Source organism: Marmota marmota, unplaced genomic scaffold, assembly GCF_001458135.2.
Source record: "Marmota marmota marmota unplaced genomic scaffold, marMar, whole genome shotgun sequence".
NCBI lineage: Eukaryota > Metazoa > Chordata > Mammalia > Rodentia > Sciuridae > Marmota > Marmota marmota.
The window spans coordinates 3,685,710-3,705,054 of NW_026000168.1; the positions used below are offsets into that span (position 1 = coordinate 3,685,710).

Consider the following 19,345-nt stretch of genomic DNA (forward strand, 5'->3'; position numbering starts at 1 on the left):
TCATCCCAACAACTTGGCAGGCTGAGGCGGGAGGATTGCAAGTTCGAGGCCAGCCTCAGCGACTCCGCAAGGCTGTAAGCAACTGCTAGCAAGAACCTGTTTCAAAATAAAAAGGGGTGGGGATGTCGCTCAGTGGCAAAGTGCCTCAGGGTTCAATCCCCAGCACCAAAAAAAAAAAAAAATTTAAATAAATAAAAAATTTCAACCACTTGAAACCGTGAAAGTCCCGTGCGTGCCGCGGGAGGGAGGCCTGCAAGACCAAGACGGAACCCGTAAAAGCTGCCTTCCTCATTGCTAACATAAGTCGGGCTCTGGGGACGCCCCTCCGCATTCCACAGAACTGTCACAGGGCTGGGAGGTATAGCGGTCACAGGGAGGAGGCCCTGCACCACCCAGCCCCAACACAACCTCTCTGTGTGGCATCTCTTCCCATGGGGACATTTCTGCCTCTAGGAGGAGCGATGTGCCCGGCTGTCCCCTCTCAGCAGCCCCCTGAAGTGGCCCCTGCCTCTTCAGACTGGTGGCCTGGCGATGGGCCACCTGCTCCAGGGTGAGTGGGGGCCGCCCGGCTCCTCTCCCTCCCATTACCTGATCTGTTCCCAGGCTCTGTGGGTGCTGCCACCGAGATCCCCTCAGCAGGCGTCCCCTGTTATTTCACGGCATCCTGTAACAGCTGGTTTCGTCTCAGACACGTTTTTCAGACTGTCTCCCCTGCAGCCAGTGAGAGGACCTCCTGCCGACCCCTCTAAGTGGGCACATCCCTCTGCGCACAGGTCAGGAGGGCGTCCCTTTATAACTGCTCTCGCTCCGCGCCTGGGCCACCGTAATGGCAGGATATAGGCTGCACAGGTGCCCCTTGTCCAGCGTCCACTCTGCAGACTGTTGGTGGCTCATCCAGAGGCGGTAGCTCCACCGTCTCTTTCCTGGGGGCTAGTGGATTTGTGCGGGCATGAGAAAATCCTATTCTCAATCAACAACAGGGACTAAGCATGAACTAAGGCTTGCTAACACTGAGACAGTGGCGGGCGACCAGGGGTCCTGAGTTCTCCCACCGACTCCATAAACTGTAAAAAAATAAAAGAGGGGCTGGGGATGAGGCTCAAGCGGTAGCGCGCTCGCCTGGCATGCGTGCGGCCCGGGTTCGATCCTCAGCACCACATACAAACGAAGATGTTGTGTCTACCGAAAACTAGAAAATAAATATTGAAAAATTCTCTTTAAAAAAAAAAATTAAAAAAAAAATAAATAAAAGAGGCAGTAAACATCACTGAAAAAAAAAATGAACTTTCAATGACGAGAAGAGAAGCCACATTCGTCCCAATGTTGCTTGTAAACGCAGAAACCTCAAGTTATCTGTCAAAAATATCACAGGATTGGGCTGGGGCTGGGGCTCAGTGGCAGAGCGCTTACCTGGCCTGTGTGAGGCACTGAGTTCGACTCTCAGCACTGCTTATAGATAAATGAAATAAAGGTCCATCAACAAGTAAAAAACATTAAAAAAAAAAAAAAAAACAACAACCCACGGGATTTCGTTTTGCATGTGGCCCTGAACAGATTTGCTCCTTTCTTTCTCTGGGCCACACAAAATAGTGAAATTACGAAGCCTAAGACAATCCCAAAACGCTTTTCATCCCAGAATCAAAGTGCAGGGGGGAAAATGGGAAGAATGGGCGCCACCACCCGCGGCGGGGTCCTGAGCAGAGGCCAGGGGCACACTCCTGGGGGCCTGAGGTGGGCCTAGGGCTCCGACCACGTGAACAACATCCCTCTGTGTCCTGCGGTGACTTCTGGGGCCGACAGAGTGGGGGGACAGCCTGGCAGGACCTTGTCCACAGGGCCTTGGGGTCTGGGGCTGGGGACTGCCCTTCCAGTCAGTACTGGACGGAGGCCCCTCCACCCTGGCCTTGCTCTGGACAGGAAGCTGAGCTCTTGAGAGTGACTTTCGACTCCCCTGAGGTCTCCAGGGGCCCCTGGATTCTAGTGTCCATGACGGAAGACCGCATTCCCAGATTCCTCGTGGGTCCCCAGCTGTTCGGGTGGGTTCTTCCAGGGCAGGAATGGCTAACGTGTGGCCGGGGTGTGGGGGTCAAGTCTGGACTCGGCTGGAAGGGAGCACTCTGCTCCGTGATGCTGGGCACAAGCCCGAGGGTGGACAGGGCCCACGGGTGGACGTTTTATGCCACTTACTGGCCTTGCAGGTCCAGCTCACCAGTGCCTGCAGGGAGGGCCGTTTGTCCCCCTCACACCTGCACACACCACAGTCACCCTGTGCGCTGTACTGGGCAGCCCTGGAGAATGGCTGGGACCAGGGACACGCTCAGGGGCTGGCTGCTTTCCTGTGCCCCCCGGACCCAGGTCTGCCCAGCCCCAGCCCCCTCCTGTTTCTGACCATCCTGTGTCCTTTCTAGGGAAGTCGGGGCCTTCCCTGCAGTGCCCAGCTGGGCAACGCATCTCCCTCCAACGACCAGTGGACGGGACCTTGCTCCACCTCCAATCCCACAGGGCGGCTCCAACTCCACCTGGACACCACCTCAAGGTTCTGAGCGGCTCTCTCTGCACTACTGCCGAGAGGTCAGGGCGAGATGCCCAGGGCCTGACGCTGACCCTGCCTCCTGCCCCCAGCAGAGGTGGCCAACTCACAGGACCGTGGCAGCAGATGGTTGGCACAGGCCCAGGCACACCGCAGCTGGAGAGGGGTCTACCTTTAGTCAGGGTGGCTTCAGCCAGGTCTTCCTGACCATGTCACCTGGCCCCACACCTCAGCAGGGGCCTGGACGCTTGCCCTCAATGCTGGAGCACTAGACAAGAAGCCCAGGCCTCCTTTCCCATCCCAGGACTGCAAGGAGCCGGCCCTCTCCTAAGAGGCACACCTGCACCATGGGGGTCCAGCACTGGGTGCAGGCCAGCCTCTGGCAGTGGGGCCCCCAGGAAGGCGGGGGGGCGGGGCTTGCAGATGACCTCTCATCTAAAATTGGCAGGAGAGTGCTTGTAAGGTTTCCTTCCAACAGAACCTCTGCCACTCAGGACCCCCATCAGGGTCCCCAGGTGGGCACAGTGGTGGCACACATCTATAATCCCAGCTCAAGAGGCTGAGGAAGGAGGACTGCAAGTTCAAAGCCACCTCAGAGACTTAGCGGGGACCTGGGTAACTCACGCCGTCTCAAAAAAATAAAGGGCTGGGGACATGGGTCAGTGAGTGGTTAAGCGCCCCCGAGTTTGATCCCCAGTATTGAAATGGGACCAACAGGCCATCTGGAGGCTATCTAGCAGCCGGTGACCCCGTCCAGCCCCATCCCCTGTCCCTCCACCCCTGCAACGTCTCCCAGGTGCATGGACACCCTTTCTTCCACATTTCCCAGCTCAGCTGCATTTTCATCTGCGTCTCAGAGGCACTGGCCCCCAAAGACTTTAGCTCTGAAGGACGGAGGAGCCGAAGGAGTGGCCCTGGCCCTGGTGATGCTGCCCGGGCTCACCCCACAGGGGCAGAGGGGAGCCACTCTCCTCAGGGCAGGTGCTCTGCGCAAGACAAAAATAAAGATTTTCCAATGTAAATTTTACTATTTTATTTGTGAAAAAACTACAAGCAGAATTCATAAATAGACATTTCTATTTAAAGCAGGAAAATGATAAAGTGGCTTCTAATAACATAGTCGTGCACATGCCAGTAACAGGAATATATTAACATCTTTTATTTGCTAGACAAAGAGCAGTGTCCAATATAAATTTCCCCAAAACATTTAAGACCTGTGAATTTCTGACCAGTTCACAAAACCACCAACTGACACTTTAGCATGAAGAGAAAACAAACCTAACAGACCGTCAGCTCTAGAGACCTTACAGAGCAGAAACTTCCAAAAGCGTTATACAAGCTGTCTTTCTGGGCAAATGGAAAATAGAGCTCGTATAATACATGAACAAAAATTCACAAGGTAAGATTATGTTTTGACATACTTAACAAGCATTCTCTATTTGTCTCCAACAAACAAAGCTAAGGAAATAATGTAACCATCTTTACACAGTAAATTAAGGTTACGAGTCATACACAAGAACAGAACTGCTTGCGCATTAGAAACTGTCCGGCTCCATCGTCCAACTCTAAATGTCGGCTCTTACACCATTTTCGGTTACATACAAGCAAAGGTTATTATATATTCAGCAATTAATAAACTTTCAATAATTTAAGATACGGTAGCTTAAAAAAGTAGACTGAGAATGGTCTCGGTAAGGCAGGTGGAACATCGTATGGAAGGACTCACAGAAGCTCCTGCCGACGTTGTTTGAATATCCAGATTGGAACGGAAAGGTTTGGGTTCAAATAGTGGGAGTCGGATGTCTTGACCTCTGTCTTAACTGCGCGACGCAAGCAGAGCGGACAGGTCAGCTGCCGCACTCGAGTGAAATCGTGTGGTGTTGAAACAAAGGGAAACTTGCGTTAACACTGTGCTTTTTGTTTTGATTTTTCACCTGCTTTCTGTGCCACTGAACACTGAGTGTTTCTGGTCCTTTCAAGGTACATCCTCATCACCTACGCTAGCTAGTGTTCAGACGCACTGCCTAGGAACCGCAGGGCGGGACGCAGGATCCCGTTTCCAGAGATCGTGCCTGAGGGATGTCACCAATTTTGGAAATGCAAGGTCTCGGGTACCCACCACCTCGCTGCCCCAGACGCGCGGCAGCTGCGGGCTGGCCCTGTGACGTCTGGTGCTTGGACAACCCGCCCCCCCGTCTTGCCCCAACAGCAAGCTGGGCCCACTCGTCCTAAAGCCAACCCCCCCCCCTTCCTTCACCTCTCCCCATTCTTTAATTGATCAGGAGGCAAAACCAAAAAACCAAGACACTGGCGATGGATCACTGAGCAGCCTCTGAGTAGCTGGATCATCAGCTTTTCCACTCATTAGGGGTCCAATCACTTTACATGAAACTGATTTGCGAAAGCACACAGTGTTCGTGAACAAAGTGCATGCCAACACTGACTGGTTCCAAAAGCAGTGCAACCCACGAGTTTGGTGGCATTTAATTTTTTTAAAAAAGTTAATTAAAAAACTTAGCAATTCCTTACACCTCTGGAAAATAAATATGGCTGACTAATTTACCCTCCCTGAGACCCGTAATAAAAGGAATATTAAAACTTTTTAGAAGGAATGTCTTTGCAATATCCCACTAATATTAAAACGTGGATTTAAAATTCATAGTCAAATCACTATGTATTATATATTCTGATGCTTATAGAAAGCACCTGATTTCCTTTGGTTCATTAATAAATACTTTAAAAAGGTATTTAAAAAGATAAGCACAGCTTGCATCCCAGATACAAGCATTATTTTAAAAAGAAGGGAACATTGTCCATGCATTTGAGAATAGGACCACAGCAACGAATGGCACTGCTTTATAATCTATACCTTCGAGGACAAATTTAAATTATGGTACATTGGTGACTATAGCATCGTTTTAATGTAAATGTGAGAGGAACCTTTCCTGCTGGCTACTCAATTCAAGCTGTTAATTTTTTTTCCTTTTACTTGTTGCCTCCAGATAGAAATTAGTTCTACTATTAAGGAAACCAGGTTCTTAACACCAAAATGTGGTGCTTCATTACATCACACACCCTCCCGTGAGTCCTTAAAGCAAGATCAAATAAAGGAAGGTTAACATCAAGTTCCCACGCCCGAAATGACTCTGGTGTACTACCAACTCAGTGGATGTGAATGGGAAAGTCGGGGAGAAGAGAGACCCCCAAATCCAAACAAAAGCAAAGCAAAGCAAACAAAGGCCGTGAATCAAGGAGGATGGTGTCACTAGATCAGATGAGTGGCTGTTCCTCCCCCCAGGACAGTCAAGAGAGGACAAGGAACTCTGGAGCACGCGCTCTGGCCAGGGCAGGCAGCATGGCCTTACCCTGTGCCTCGGCCACTCAGTGCCAGAGTCCCCGCCCTGGGGGATCGAGCCGGGTCTCCAGCACGGGCTCCACTGGGGGCCTCTCGTGTGGCCGTGACCTTTGCGGAGGAGAATGAACCACAGTAGGTTTTAAGACGGAACGAGGAGGGAGTCTCACGTCTGCACCGGCAGGGGGAGGGTCTGAGTGACGGGGACGTGAGGCAACCAAGTCCAACTGTAAAGCCCCCACTGCCAGGCCCCTGGAGGTGGAGGCCAGGGTGGCCCTGGGGGCCCAGACCTGAGGGGAGGCCTGGAAGATGGGTGGACCCAGGGAGAGCCCGTGAGGCCGGGTGCTTGTGCAGAACAGCAATGTCAGCGTGTGACCGTGACTTACACCAACACGTGGCATTCTGGAGCTCCTTCAGGTACTCCTGGGTGACAGAGCCCCCCACTGCACCACCTGTGATTTGTCATTACCCCCTGCCAATGCAGGCCATCTGGAGCAGTCTTTACCTCTGAGATCACATTGTTTAAAAAATAGAAAATCTTTCTATCGTCAGGACTCATTAGATGAGAGTCAGGTTCCCACGTGGGTGGGACACACTCCACGCGAGACCGACTGTGACTCAGTCTCAGCACTTTCTGGAAGGGACTGTCCCAGATCTGCACTGTTCCATGTTGTCTTCACAGTGTATCAAGCACCAGCGCTGCCGTGGATTGGTTTCAAATAACCCTTTATATATAATTTTATATTTATATATATATAGTTATATCAAAACTGATAGTACATAGTATAACTGGAAGAAAGAACTAAACTTAAAGGATATGCTGAAAGGATGGAGTTGTGAACACAATAAATAAAAGTTCCCTCCCCCCTCCCAACGCCCCCTCAACAAAACAAAAACAAAAAACCAGTTGTCATGTACATGGAAAATTGTGCACAGCAGATTTTTTTTTTATATAAAAAGTAGATTCAGGAGCACATCCAATTATAAATGATTGTTAGGAAAATCATATAAAACAATGGAATACATAAAAGTGTCACGAGTAACCGTCAGGGTGCGAAATTCCTGGGTGGCCAGATGCCCGTGGCGAGCAGGAAGCATCCTGCAGAGAAGCGGTGGCCGTCCACAGAGACTCCAGGCGCAGGCGCACGGGCAGGTGGCGGGCTGCATCCTATACCCTGATGCGAGGTCCTCACTGCCCCACGTGCGGCCTCAGAAGGACTCGTCCTGCACTGCCGACATGTCGCCCTTTGGCGTGGAGGAGCGGGAGGAGCCCTTGTCTGTGCTCTCTGACCCCGAGCTGCTCTGGTTCTGCTGTTCTGACCCTGCACTGGAGGTCACTGTGGACGAGGACGTTGAAGAGGAGCGAGTCTTTTCTTTAAAGTCTGTGATAATGACGGTGACGTTGCCCACAGTTACTGCCAACTGCTGTGCGGTGCTCCTGTCCACGTTTTTCAGCCGGGGCCTGAAATGCCAGGGGGAAGGGCGGTTAAGAAAGGTGTGGTTTAACAGCAGAGCGTCACCCACCAGGACCTGCTGGCACCGGGCTCCAAATCCAAGGGGCCTGTCACGGATGCCCAGGGATGCCAAAATGGCCACTGCCGCTGCCACCCACCCACCCACCCACCGCGGGTGCTGTCAGCCGGCTGAGCTCCGCCCATCACAATCCTGTTACTCACCGTCCCCACCCAGCTCCTCAGCCCACCCCCCAGGGGCCGCCCTGGGCTCTGCACTGTGACTACCGGTCAGCACCTGGTCCTGGCCCCGCGTACCTCGAGGTGTGATTCGCTTCGCTGGTCTTTGCCGTGGCGTTGGCAGACTGTATGCTGTTGGCTTCGCTAGGAGGGTCTTTCAGGATGTCCGACTTTGGTCTGGGGAAGAGGCAGGGCGTTAGCTGCGTGCACCCCAGGGAGCCCCCCCACAGCGGAGCCGCCCCCCCGACTCACTTGGTTTTCTTGTTGGTGTTCTTCTTGGTGACACTAGGACTGATCTCCTTCTCCTTCTCGGGCTTCTCCTTGTCCTGCTTCTCCACTTTCTCCTTCTTCTCCTTCTTCGGGGGTGGTGGAGTGGCATACTGCTGAGCCACCTGTTGTGCCACCAGCTGAGAGTTGATCCGAGGTTTTCTGAAACATTCAAGGAAAGGTGGCGTTCAGTGGTTTTAAGTATTTTAAACCTCACTTTTGCTTTGCTGCCTTGTTAGGTATTTCATTTCAGACATCTAGCGACTCAAAGCCAGATTCTGTGGTGCTGCTTGAACGTTCATTTCCATACAGATAGACAGAATTTCTCCTTGTTCAAAGGAGGTGACACACTCACACTGCTGTGTGGCCTATAAAAGAGGACAGTATTCTCAGAGTGCCAAGAACACTACTTCTTTTGAGCTGTCAAGATTATACTGACTGACATCTTTCAAACACTCCTGCAGCACAAGGTTAATCTCGTTTTATTAAATGGACATCAGTAATCCCTTGAAAAGAATGAAATTAGAAGTGTGACTCCACTCCTCCGTCTAACTGCTCCGGCGCTCCCTGCAGCTATGAGTGGCAGGGACGACCCACAGGAGCGAGAGGACGCCGCAACTGCACTCACACCAGCTCCCAGGGGTGCAGACTGGAAGTCGCTATGGGAAAGTCAGACAGTGGCATATTCATCGTGCCATCAGCCGTTACGTCTGTGCCAATCTCCAACTGACACTGGCGCGCAGCACTATGCTCACAGAATCCGCGTGGTGCGGAGCGCTTTCCAACGCGTGACCACTGGGACCCGAGGGAGAGGGAGAGAGGAGCGGACACCTGTGCAGTTCCTCCCCGGGCGGCCCTCCTCACCTGCCACAAGACATCCCAAGGCTCCCCACGGGTGCCAGAGCCACTCGCTGGGTGGAGACAGACCTGATACCCCCACAACTACCAACTGATCTCAGGCCAAACAGCTCACATAGTGTGGGGATGCTGGACAAAGGGACAACTCGTGTGCAGGTCAGGACAACATGCTATGCTGCAAGTTCTTTGCATGACTTGGGAAAGTGTGCAACTAAAAATCCATGAAATGTTTATTTCTGGAATTTTCCACTTGAATTTTTTTTTTAAAAAAACTGTGGTTGACCACGGGTAACTGAAACTGAAAAGTGAAACCTGGGATACGAGGACTATTGTAACGCTAATTTCCAAAGACCCCCTCATCGACACAGACATGCCCTGCGGAGAACACACTCCCCAGGTACGAGCCAACTGGGCCGTCCACAAGCTGAGGGACTGGGGGCCTCAGAGCAAGGACCACCCTCAATCTCGAGCTCCCCTCCATTCGCCAGCACAGACAAGCATGGCTGGCCCAAGAAAGGGGGCACCCGGACCAGCGTCAGAGTTGGTCTGCGAGGAAAATAAGAGGCTGGGAAAACCCAGGCGATTCTGCTGTTCTTCCTGGGGTGCAGCAGGGGAGGACAGCCACCCCAGACAGCAGCAGAGGAGCCTGGGTGCTGCTTGTGACGGGGCTCAGTGGTGAGCACACAGCTGCAATCTCTCCGCTGGCTGCCACCCAGCCTCTAGGTGTGCTGGCTGGAGAGCAGGCCACGGGGCACCCAGGCCATGGGCCACGGCCAGACGCATGCACTCATGGACCTAGAGGCCCCCAGAGGAGGGGAGCCAAGGCCCTGCAGACACTAGCACGTCCTCTAAGCCTCTCCGTCTCTTCATACAGTCTAACAACTGAAGTGGCAGCTACTCTGACCCATGCCACCATCTTTAGAGGAGGATGGCCTGTTAAGGCTCACAGATGACAGTGATACTGTATGACACTTCACAGCCTTCACGGGAATACATCACAAGCCTCAGAGAGCTCACAACAAACTGCCATGCGTAAACCAACCCTCAGGTGCTCAAACAAAGTGCCTCAGCCAGTTCAGTGAAAAAGCGGCTTGAACTTTATGCCAAAGAACACCTCCAGGGAGATTTTCAATTAAAGCCACCATGGATAGTTTCCTCCAGAGAAAGGCCACTCAAAGATAAGAGGGTGGCCGACCCTGACGTATGGGCTCCCCCAAAAGAGAATCAGAGGCCAAGGGCCTGGCCAGAGAGAGTCCCCCAGCAGTCACCAGCCTCCCCAGCCCGAGTCTGAGAGGCTGCTTGAGTCGGGACATCGGGCCACCAGGCAGTTTCATGATGCCACTCACAAGCTACGCCTTAACTGCCAAGCCACCATGCACCCTGCTGGCAAGGACTACACGTGTTCAGCACAGTGCTAGGCCAACTTAGGAGGTAAGTGAGCACGGGACAGAAAGGCAATGTGGGGTGCAGGCTGGCACAAGGGTGCAGCTCTGGACTGGGAGGAGACCCAGGCACGTGGGGTCACCAGAAGCCAGGGACAGGACAGCCAGAAAGAGCACAGAGCTGTCACTGAGCTCTTCCTGAGAAGAGTGGGGCCGGGGCTGAGGTGGTCTGCTGCTGAGCGGCAGGCACTGTGCAGGCCAGCTCCTGGGTCATGAGTTCCAGAGAGGGACAGGCCAGGTGAGAGGGGTGTGTAGGGCAAAGGACAGTCCATCTTGGGGAAAGGCTTGGTCCCTTCCAAAGAGTCAAGAGGGCTCTGAGGGAAAGCCAGTGGACACTTCTGCCACCAAGAGGATGGTCCGAAGAGCTTCTCGGCTAGCTGTTCCCACCATGAAGTGGTGACAGGAGGGGCTGGGTAGGGTGGCGGGCAGCATTTGGGAAAGTTGGAAAAGAGACCTGGAAACCATGGAGATGGGAAGCGGCACCAGGCTTGCCGGGTTGTACGTGGGAGGAGCTGGACATGGAGCAGCAGGAGGCGGCTACCTAGCCCACAAGGCCACAGGGCGCTCTCAGCTCCCCAGGGCTCAGGGCTTGCCCAGCAGCAGCGATGGTGAGCGCTCTGCCTCTGGAGGTGCTGGCACTGCGGCTAGGAGGCTCCCAGAGTCAGCTCCAGCCCCGCCCAGGTAAACAGTGGCCAGAGCCCTGGTCGGGAGGAGCACAGGGCTGCCAGCCTCGCCCTGCCCGCCCCTGAGACTTCCGACCAGAGCAGTGACAAAGTGCGTGTTCCTTCCTCTGCACACATCAAAGTTTCCCAGAAAGAAAAGGACCCAAGGCTGTGTGGGATCCGACCATAACCAAGAATGGGAAGTCTGCGGGCCCTCGTGTTGTCTGGAGACTCTCTTGCTTGGATGTTGTATAAACGTGGCATCCTGTGGGCCCTCCGATGCCCTCTGACAGCAAAGCACACAGGCACTCATTACTTCTGACCAATTAACTGTCTTCAATCCAGGTGTCTCAGCAAGAACGACAGTACTTCTAGGGTCAGGGGCACTTTCCTAAGTAGGGAACCCACCTTTGGGAAGAGGGAGGAAAGCCACCAGTGGGTACGCACTCTCCCAAGGAAAGGTGCTCCTGCGAGCACGCGCTCTGGGAGCACTGCCACCTGCCCCTTCCTTCTTTCCAGGCCAAGACTCTCCCGGCTGCCAGGAGAGTAGGATGAGCAGCCTTGACGGAGGGAGCCTCAGTCCTTACCCCGCCCTTCAGTCCTGGGGGCCATCCTCCAGACAAGGCATGCCAACTGTACCCGAGCAGGAGAGGCCATCACAGGGCAGGAACACAATGAACAAGACTGAGCACAGCATGCTCCAGAGAAGGACTGTCCACTCCCTTTTATGAATTCAGAATGCAGGAGGACAATGTTAAACTTGGCCATGGTTCAGTAATGAGGCGTTCAAACCCAGTTCTGCCCGGACTCTCCAGCAACTGCTCTCAAAAAGGTGTCCACAAACTGGCGTGGCACCTGAGACATCCCAGCAGACTGTGTGTGTGTGTGTGTGTGTGTGTGTGTGTGTGTCTGTCTGTCTTGGGTGAGGCGGTGACTTGGGCACAAGGTACTAGGGATGAAAGGCTCTGGTGAAGGCACAATTTAGGCGGACACCTCCCTGAAACCCCGGGCCCTCATTAGTTTCCCCTCACCACACTCGGGCAAGAGGGGGCTGCTGGGTTGTCCCTGAAGAAGAGAAAAGGGCGTGGTGAGCTGGCTAGGGTGCGTTCCTTGCTTCCTACTGCACCTGGAACATTCCCTTAAGAAATGAATCCCATCCCGACAGTGAACCCTGCTGATCAGTGAGAAATAACTTCCCACCAACCCAGGTTGCTTCATGGAGTCCCCACAAGCGACAAGCTAAGCCGCTGTGTTGACAGGTGGAGCTTCCTCACATCTGCAGCCGACTGCTTCAGAGCCCAGGGCTCCCAGCGCACAGCCAAGCCAGCCGTCGGCATGGCTGCAGCTCCCAGCATCTCTGCCTCAAACTGAAACCAAACACGGCAACCACAACCACCACCGGCCAAAACCAAAACCACGCGTTTCCCGCATCAAGTGTGGCACAGGCAAGTTTCCGGAATCTTCTTCAAGATGACAACTTCTTATGAAAAAATACCACCTTCTTGAAATTAAAATGTGCTATGAAATTTCAATAACAGGCATCCTGAGGAAAACACGTCTATCTGTTTGCATTTAAACAACAAATTTTATTTCACAAGAGTCCATTCCATAAAAACTAAAGCGAATCTTTACTTGGGGACACCCATGATCTCTGAAGCAGCAGCATCCCAGAGAGTGCCCGTGGGCACAGGAAGCCCTTCTGGACGGCCTGGGTCTGTGTTTACTCCTGGGTGCACTCAAGTGCCTCTCACAGTTCAGCCACAGGAAGTGACAAGCACAAGGCCACCTTCTGGTGTCAGCAACACAAAGCCAGAATTTTTTCAGTGAACTGTCTTCGAATGCATCTTTCAATGAATCAATGCCACCTTTCAATGAAACTACCTCAAAGGCTCTGGACCCATACCATCAGCTCAACTGCGGGGCGGGCGGGGGTGTGTGTGTGCAGGGGGTGCTTTACCATCCTGAAAACTCACATCTTCACCACCAACCTTGAGTTCTGTGTCCTCCGTGGCACTGGACATTTGTAGTGAAGAATGGTCAGCTAGGAGAGGGCCCTTCCAGAACAAGCACTCTCTTAGCAAGAGTAGGTGGCATTCCCCCCCCCGGGGGGGGGGGGCACTGCACTGCAAAGGAGCCTCCTCTGGGGACTCTCTTCCCTGCATTCAAGTGCTCAGGTCACACCCACGCACAGTGTTTGACTAGGATGCATTTGACCATCAACACTAAGTGGGTCTTTGTATTACTGACACCCCCAAATCTGTTATGTCCCAGCAAGAAACATCCCAAAGCATTCTGTGTACAGCTATTATTTGGTGGCACCTGCTAATGAAAGTATCTTGGGTGGGGGGACAGTAAATCGTGACTTCAGGGAACTGGTAGGCCAAGCAGGAGAACATGCTATTATAAACTGCAAAAGTGTCTTGTTAAAGCCACTCTGGAGCTAAATAAATCCAATCATTGTTGGACTGGCCTATATAATGTTTCCCAAGTTCTAAGTGACCAAATTACAAATACATTCTGGACTACAAACCATTCTTTAAACTGGGCAATTCTTACATGGACCTCTAAGGCAATCAGGTGTTAACCTAAATGTGCCCGTTCACAACGGCAGCATCCACTAAACACCAATGGCCCCCAGCTCCCGTGACCACAACTCGCCCTGTCAGTTGAGCCCGCCAGGCTCCTGCGCCACTGCACTTTTAAGTATCAAGGAGGCTCTGTGGCCTGGTGATTTCATGTCAGCCCAGCCATCATTACCACATGGACAATCTGAAACCTCAATGGCCACTGAACTTGACTAAGACCACACTCGGTGGGATAGCATTAATGTCTTGGGCTCCCAAACGGTGCCTCTTTTACGGGGCTCTTTCTTTCCTACGCCTTTCCTCTTGCAAGGAAATACCGTCTCCATGCCTCTACTCCCTGGGCTCATCTTTAAGAAGCCTCCATTGGGTGACCCTGAGAGAACTCAGTCCACTTTAGCCTACTCTTTCCCACAAGTACACATCTCTGAGTGTGCTCTGTATTAGAAACTAAACGTGGACCGGGGTACTGCTCACTTGGTAGAGTGCAAAATGCACAAGGCCCTGGGTTCAATCCCCAGCACCAAAAGAAGGAAGGAGAAAAGGAGGGAGGGAGGGAGAGAAGGGGAAGATGTGGGGAGGAGAGGGGATGGGAGGGGGAATGGAAAGGGGAGGAGGAGGGGGGAGAGGAGAGGGGAGGGAATGGGGGGATCGACCAAATGTCTCCCACAAACCCGACTCCTGCTTATCAAATTTAAAAGCCCAGGCCACACCCTTTTTTATCCCATATCCTTCCTTCTGTTGCAGGGAGAAGGCAGCAGAAAGGGAGAGTGGAGACTCTGGAGGAGACTGCCCTCTGGACCACCAGGCCCTGGACTGAGTGCACACAGGTCCCCTGGCATGGGAATGGGGCTGCACCTCATCTCCCAGGGCTGGAGTTGAGATGAAAGAGGTGACCCGACCGGCCCCACACCACACTGCACGGCACTCCTGTCAGAGCACATGGAGACATGTGACAAGAGGACTCCTGGGGAGACTAGCACACACACTTCAAAGCACTACATTTCCAGCTGTAGATGTCTACCGCCCTTGCTCAGATCCTGGGAGGCAAATGGAGACACAGATCCTTTGAGCATGGCAGTGTCCTGAAGTTGATTAATTATGCCACTGCAAGGGCAGCGCTGAGGAAGCCGCCTCAGCCCAGCTGCCAATCTCCCTGTGTTTTCAGAGAGTCCTGGTTTGTGGTTCTCCCTTAAACGAGAGTGCCTTCGGGGGAGGCCACCTCAACAACACACGTCTATTACAGCTTCATTGGAGGCAGCTGGTCAGAACCAGCGGCTGCAACAGAACTAGCAAGCATCCTAGCAGCAGATCAGTGTTCAACTCTGGATTCAAAACTGTCCCTGTGAATACTGACACCTCTCCTGTGCCCTGAGAACACACTCACTATTTGAGTGCCAGGAAATGAAGGCGCTGTAACTTTCCTGCAACTCAGAAACACACAGTCACACAGCAAGCATGACGAGTGGATTAGATTATTGGAAACAAAACACCTAGTTCATAAAGCAGTCTGGTAGCCACTCACAGATATCTTAAGTGTGGTGGCTCTCCAAAAAGGAAAAAAAAAAAAAGAAGAAGAAGAAAAAAAAAATCAGCCTGGTATCTCCTGAGGTCCCCAAGACTTTTCAGAAGGATCTACAAGGTACAAACTACTTTTGCAGTAATTCTAAAATCATGTCTTCTCCCTTTCATTATTTCACAAGTTTACAAGAAGCTTCCCAAAGACTCCGCGACATGGGACAACATCCTGGACAGACAGAGCTCAGCGGGATGCCCTCACTCTGACTTTGAATAACTCACACAGAGTCTTCAAACCTGACTCCTGATTGACCAATGGAAGTGAGCTCTAGGATTCTTTTAAGTCAGACACTTGCATTCAATATTTAAGAAAGACAACTTATATTAATAAAGTTATGTTTATTTTTGTTTTTGTACTTGAAATTGAACCCAGGGGGCACTCTTACACTGAGCCACATTCCCAGACCTTTGTATCTTTGGCGGGGTGGAGGGTACCAGGGTTTGAACTTGGCCACTGAGTCACAACCCCAGCCCTATTAAACTATTATTAGAGACAGGGCCTCACTGAGTTGCTTAGTGCCTTGCTTATGAAGAGGCTGGCTTTGAACTTGAGATCCTCCTGTCTCGGCCCCCCACGCCTCTTCAAAGATGGAGAATTATAGGCATGCCCCCAGCTGTACTTTTTGAGATAGTGTCTCCTGAAGTTGCTTGGGGACTTGCTAGTTGCTGAGACTGCCTTTGAACCTGAGGTCCCTCTGCCTCAACCTCCCAAGCTTCTAGGATTACAGGCTTGGCCACTATACCCAGCTATGAAGTATTTATTCTTGAGAGTTTGCTGTTCAAGCTAGTAACTTGGTTTGCCTATTTTCAAGTCAAACAAAAATATCAGATGTTACAAACATGCTTCAAACTATGTGCTGTTACAATTATTTGGACATGACCTCTCCTCCTTCCTCCAAATGATACACAAAATTACCTTATGAACCAGGTCAGTAACCAAAATGAATCCTAGAAACTACAAATCTCTAAGCTAACTATAGTTTCAGATGTAGGAGAGTAAAATCAATTCTTTCTCCATGAAATACTCCATTCAAAGCAATTCAATATGGTCTGCAAATTACCTCACAGTTGTTAGTGTTCCCATGTAAAATGTATGCAACCATTTTTTCAAAGTACAGCTCATGCAACAAATGCATTTGTAAACCACAGAAGAATCAATCAGTAATTCTTAAAAAAAAAAAAAAAACTACGATAAAGAAATTCAAGCTCTAACAAATACTTAATTAGCTGACCTCCTCAAGTATGTTTCCCCACCCACCTATTAAGTCAAGGGTTGTATGCCTAAGGTAACATAAGGTCTCCTTCAAATCTAAACTTTAAAAGAAAACAAAAGCTTCGGTACTAGAAAATAACAGTTGTAAGAAACAAGTTAATTCCTGACCAAATGCTCAGGTTGGGATGGTTTTCCCACTGCCACCCAGGAAGGACCAGCAGCTCACCTGCACAGCGACTCAATGACAGCAGGTGACACCCCGGGGCCTGTGTGCTCTGTGGCCTTATCACATGTTCAGCAGCCCTGCAGATGCCAGCAGCACCACCACCCCAGGTTAGAGACAAATGGAGGGGGGTGGTAAATGCAGACACAAAACCACACCCAGGTGAGAATCACCTTTCTCATCTTACCCAGGTGAGAATCTACCCCTACCACAGAAGTGGCATAAGGGACAGGACTCTGTCCCCCAACCAGACTCCCTGGGTTTCACAGGAAGACACCACAGGGGCTGACGCGGATCAAGCTGGGCCACACTCTGCTCAGCCCAGGCCCTCGAGGGCAGGCTACGCCACGTCTCCCCAGTCACCACCAGCTGCACTTCAGACACTCCTGGTCAGCCACAATCTTCACTTCTAGTGAAGGAGGAGACTCTGAGGGCATCTTTACTTCAAATGGTTCAAGAATCAGAGGTGAATGGAGGCCAACACTGCAAAACCCTTCAGACAAACACTAGCACCTGTTCTGTTTGTTTTTTGTTTTTTGTTTTTTTTTTTTTTTGGGGGGGGGCATGTGGCCAGGTAGACAACGGGAACTCACACTTCAATTCAAACAAGGTCAATCACATTTATTACACATGGGCGAGTTACTTCTCAGAATGATGAAAATAATTACTTGCCTAAAGTACAGAAACCCAAGTGAAGATGGAAACATCAATACGCTCACCATGCACATATTCCAACATGCCCAAGCACACACTAGGCCTCAGCGCCTTAAGAAAGCCACAAGTATGAAGTCCGCTGCAGCTAAAGAAGGCATTTCAGAGAATCTTGTAACCAGCTCCTTCTAGGCTGTACTGACCCTGAGGGATGACAGGAAGCAGCATTTAACATTAAGTATTTCTATAGGGGGCTAGGGCAGGAAGATGCCGAGCAAGGCCAGTCTGAGCAACTGCATGGGACTCTCTCTCAAAATAAAAGGGCTAGGATGTAACTCCATGGTAGAGCACTTGCCTGGCACACGTCAGGCCCTGAGTTCAATTCCCAGTGGTTTAAAAAAATAATAATAATAATAATAAAAAATCTATACGAAAAGTGAATTCTCTGTACCCCCTGCCTCCAAGTACTTTTCTTGCCTAAGCAAAGTTCTCAAAGCAACTTGCCTGCAGTAAGTGTAGCAAGCTGATGCCAAATGCCCCTTTCTAGGGTGCCGGCCCGAGTTTTCACACCGGGTACCTGCGCTCCTGTGCGCCTATTCTGGCGCACCAACTCTTGCCCTCCTCCTCATTCTGAGCACACAAAGGGGACCACAGAAAAGGCTCTCCAAGGGCTGAGGCTGTAATTCCGTGGTAGATCGCTTGCCTAGCATGTGTGAGGCACTGGGTTCGATCCTCAGCACCACATGAAAATAAAGATAATGTGTCCACCTATAACTAAAAAATATATATAAAAAAATAATTACCTTAAAAAAAAAAAAAAGGACTCTTTCCAATGCACCCCACCCTCGTGGTTCTCCTCCATCCTAGAAAGGACCTAGTGGCTTCTTCCACAAGGTCCCTTTTGATCTTCCATCTGACTTTCATGCTACCAGATCACGGATCTGAAAAGGTGATCTGATTGCTGAGACCACTGAGCAACACCTCTGTGGACACTGAGGCTGCATACAGAAGGCCATCTCCATCCCCAGCGTGACACGCTTGGGCTCCTGGGTTTTGCTCCACCACCAGTCTACACTGGCTAAAAGTCACACTGGACTTCTCCATACCTCTCTCACAAAACACTTCTCGCCACTCATGGTGTTGCTTGTCTGCTACTCCTTCCTTTTTGTTTTTTGTTGTTAATTGTCTCCCTGCATTGCCCAGGCTGGCCTCACACTACGGACCTCCTGCCCCTGCCTCCCAAGGCACTGCTACCCTTAGCTTCCTAAACACCCTTCTCCATACTTCACCGGCAAAGCCTTCACCTCCCAAAGACCATGCTTGAATGCCACTTCCTTCCCAAACTCTCCTGGGCAAGGAGCAGACTATGGCCAGATTTTCAGAGTTTCCAAACATCCTGACATCTGTCTACCATTTAACACTTCTCATTATCATTCACCACTTATGTGTCTATGTCTCCCCTCTAGACTCTGAACATCTCCAAGGTGGAACTGACCCTTCCAATGTTATGCTATATTCCATAAACCTGCTTCAAAATGATGGTTTCCTGACATTAGTAGCTCAGTCAATGCTGGCTGCAAGTATGTATATCCTCTGTATAATGTGGCTGCTGTCTAGCAGATGCCGTGTCGGCATGTGGCATAACATTGCAATATAATGCTGTACTTAACTGTTTGGCTGAGCCTCAGAACAGAGCCCTTCAGGGATTTTATACAGCTGCTTCATCTTCTATACTGCCATTCCCTAGCAAAAAGCCTGGGACACAGTAGGTTCTCAACTCCACAGATGAGAAAGGTCAAGAGAGGAGGCATCATGCCGAGTGTCTACACACAGCCTCTTCCTGGAGTTATTAGAGGAAACAAAGGCTGGAGTTCCAATAGGAAATACAGCACCAGACTGGTCAAAGTTACCTTGAGTTGAACCCAAGTTTCTGCTCCTTCCACAAAACCACTCTGCCCACTCAGAAAACTGCACCTTGAGAAGGGAAATAAACAGAAGCCCATGAAAGGAAGCGAAGGAGAATGCAGCACCACTTCAGAAAGGAGGGAAGAATGGGAGTGCTCAGAGTGCAGCACGGAGGACAGCAGGCCTCGGGTCTGACCTCAAGGCCGGGACTTCTAAACCCTGGCTTTCCTGACCCCTGCACTAGACGAGGAACATGCCCCTTTAGTCCTATCTCCACACCCCAACCAAATGTCCTCCACTTATACCACAGTTAAATGTGAAGAAAGTGACGTCCCTAATCTGTTTTGTATGTCTGCAACTGTGAACACCTAGGGCCAAGGAGCCAGGAGAA

At 51.2% G+C, this 19,345-nt stretch overlaps 1 protein-coding gene across 1 annotated transcript; it reads right to left on the bottom strand.

Moving 5' to 3' along the window:
- Nucleotides 1–3,548: 3,548 nt before the first annotated feature.
- On the bottom strand, nt 3,549–8,025 carry LOC107150027 (RING1 and YY1 binding protein; the record flags this gene model as incomplete). Its single annotated transcript, XM_015494928.2, has 3 exons — nt 3,549–7,344; nt 7,652–7,750; nt 7,826–8,025. Coding segments are annotated over 3 exons (552 nt in total), but the record flags the coding sequence as incomplete, so codon positions are not given.
- Between the last annotated feature and the right edge of the window lie 11,320 nt (nt 8,026–19,345).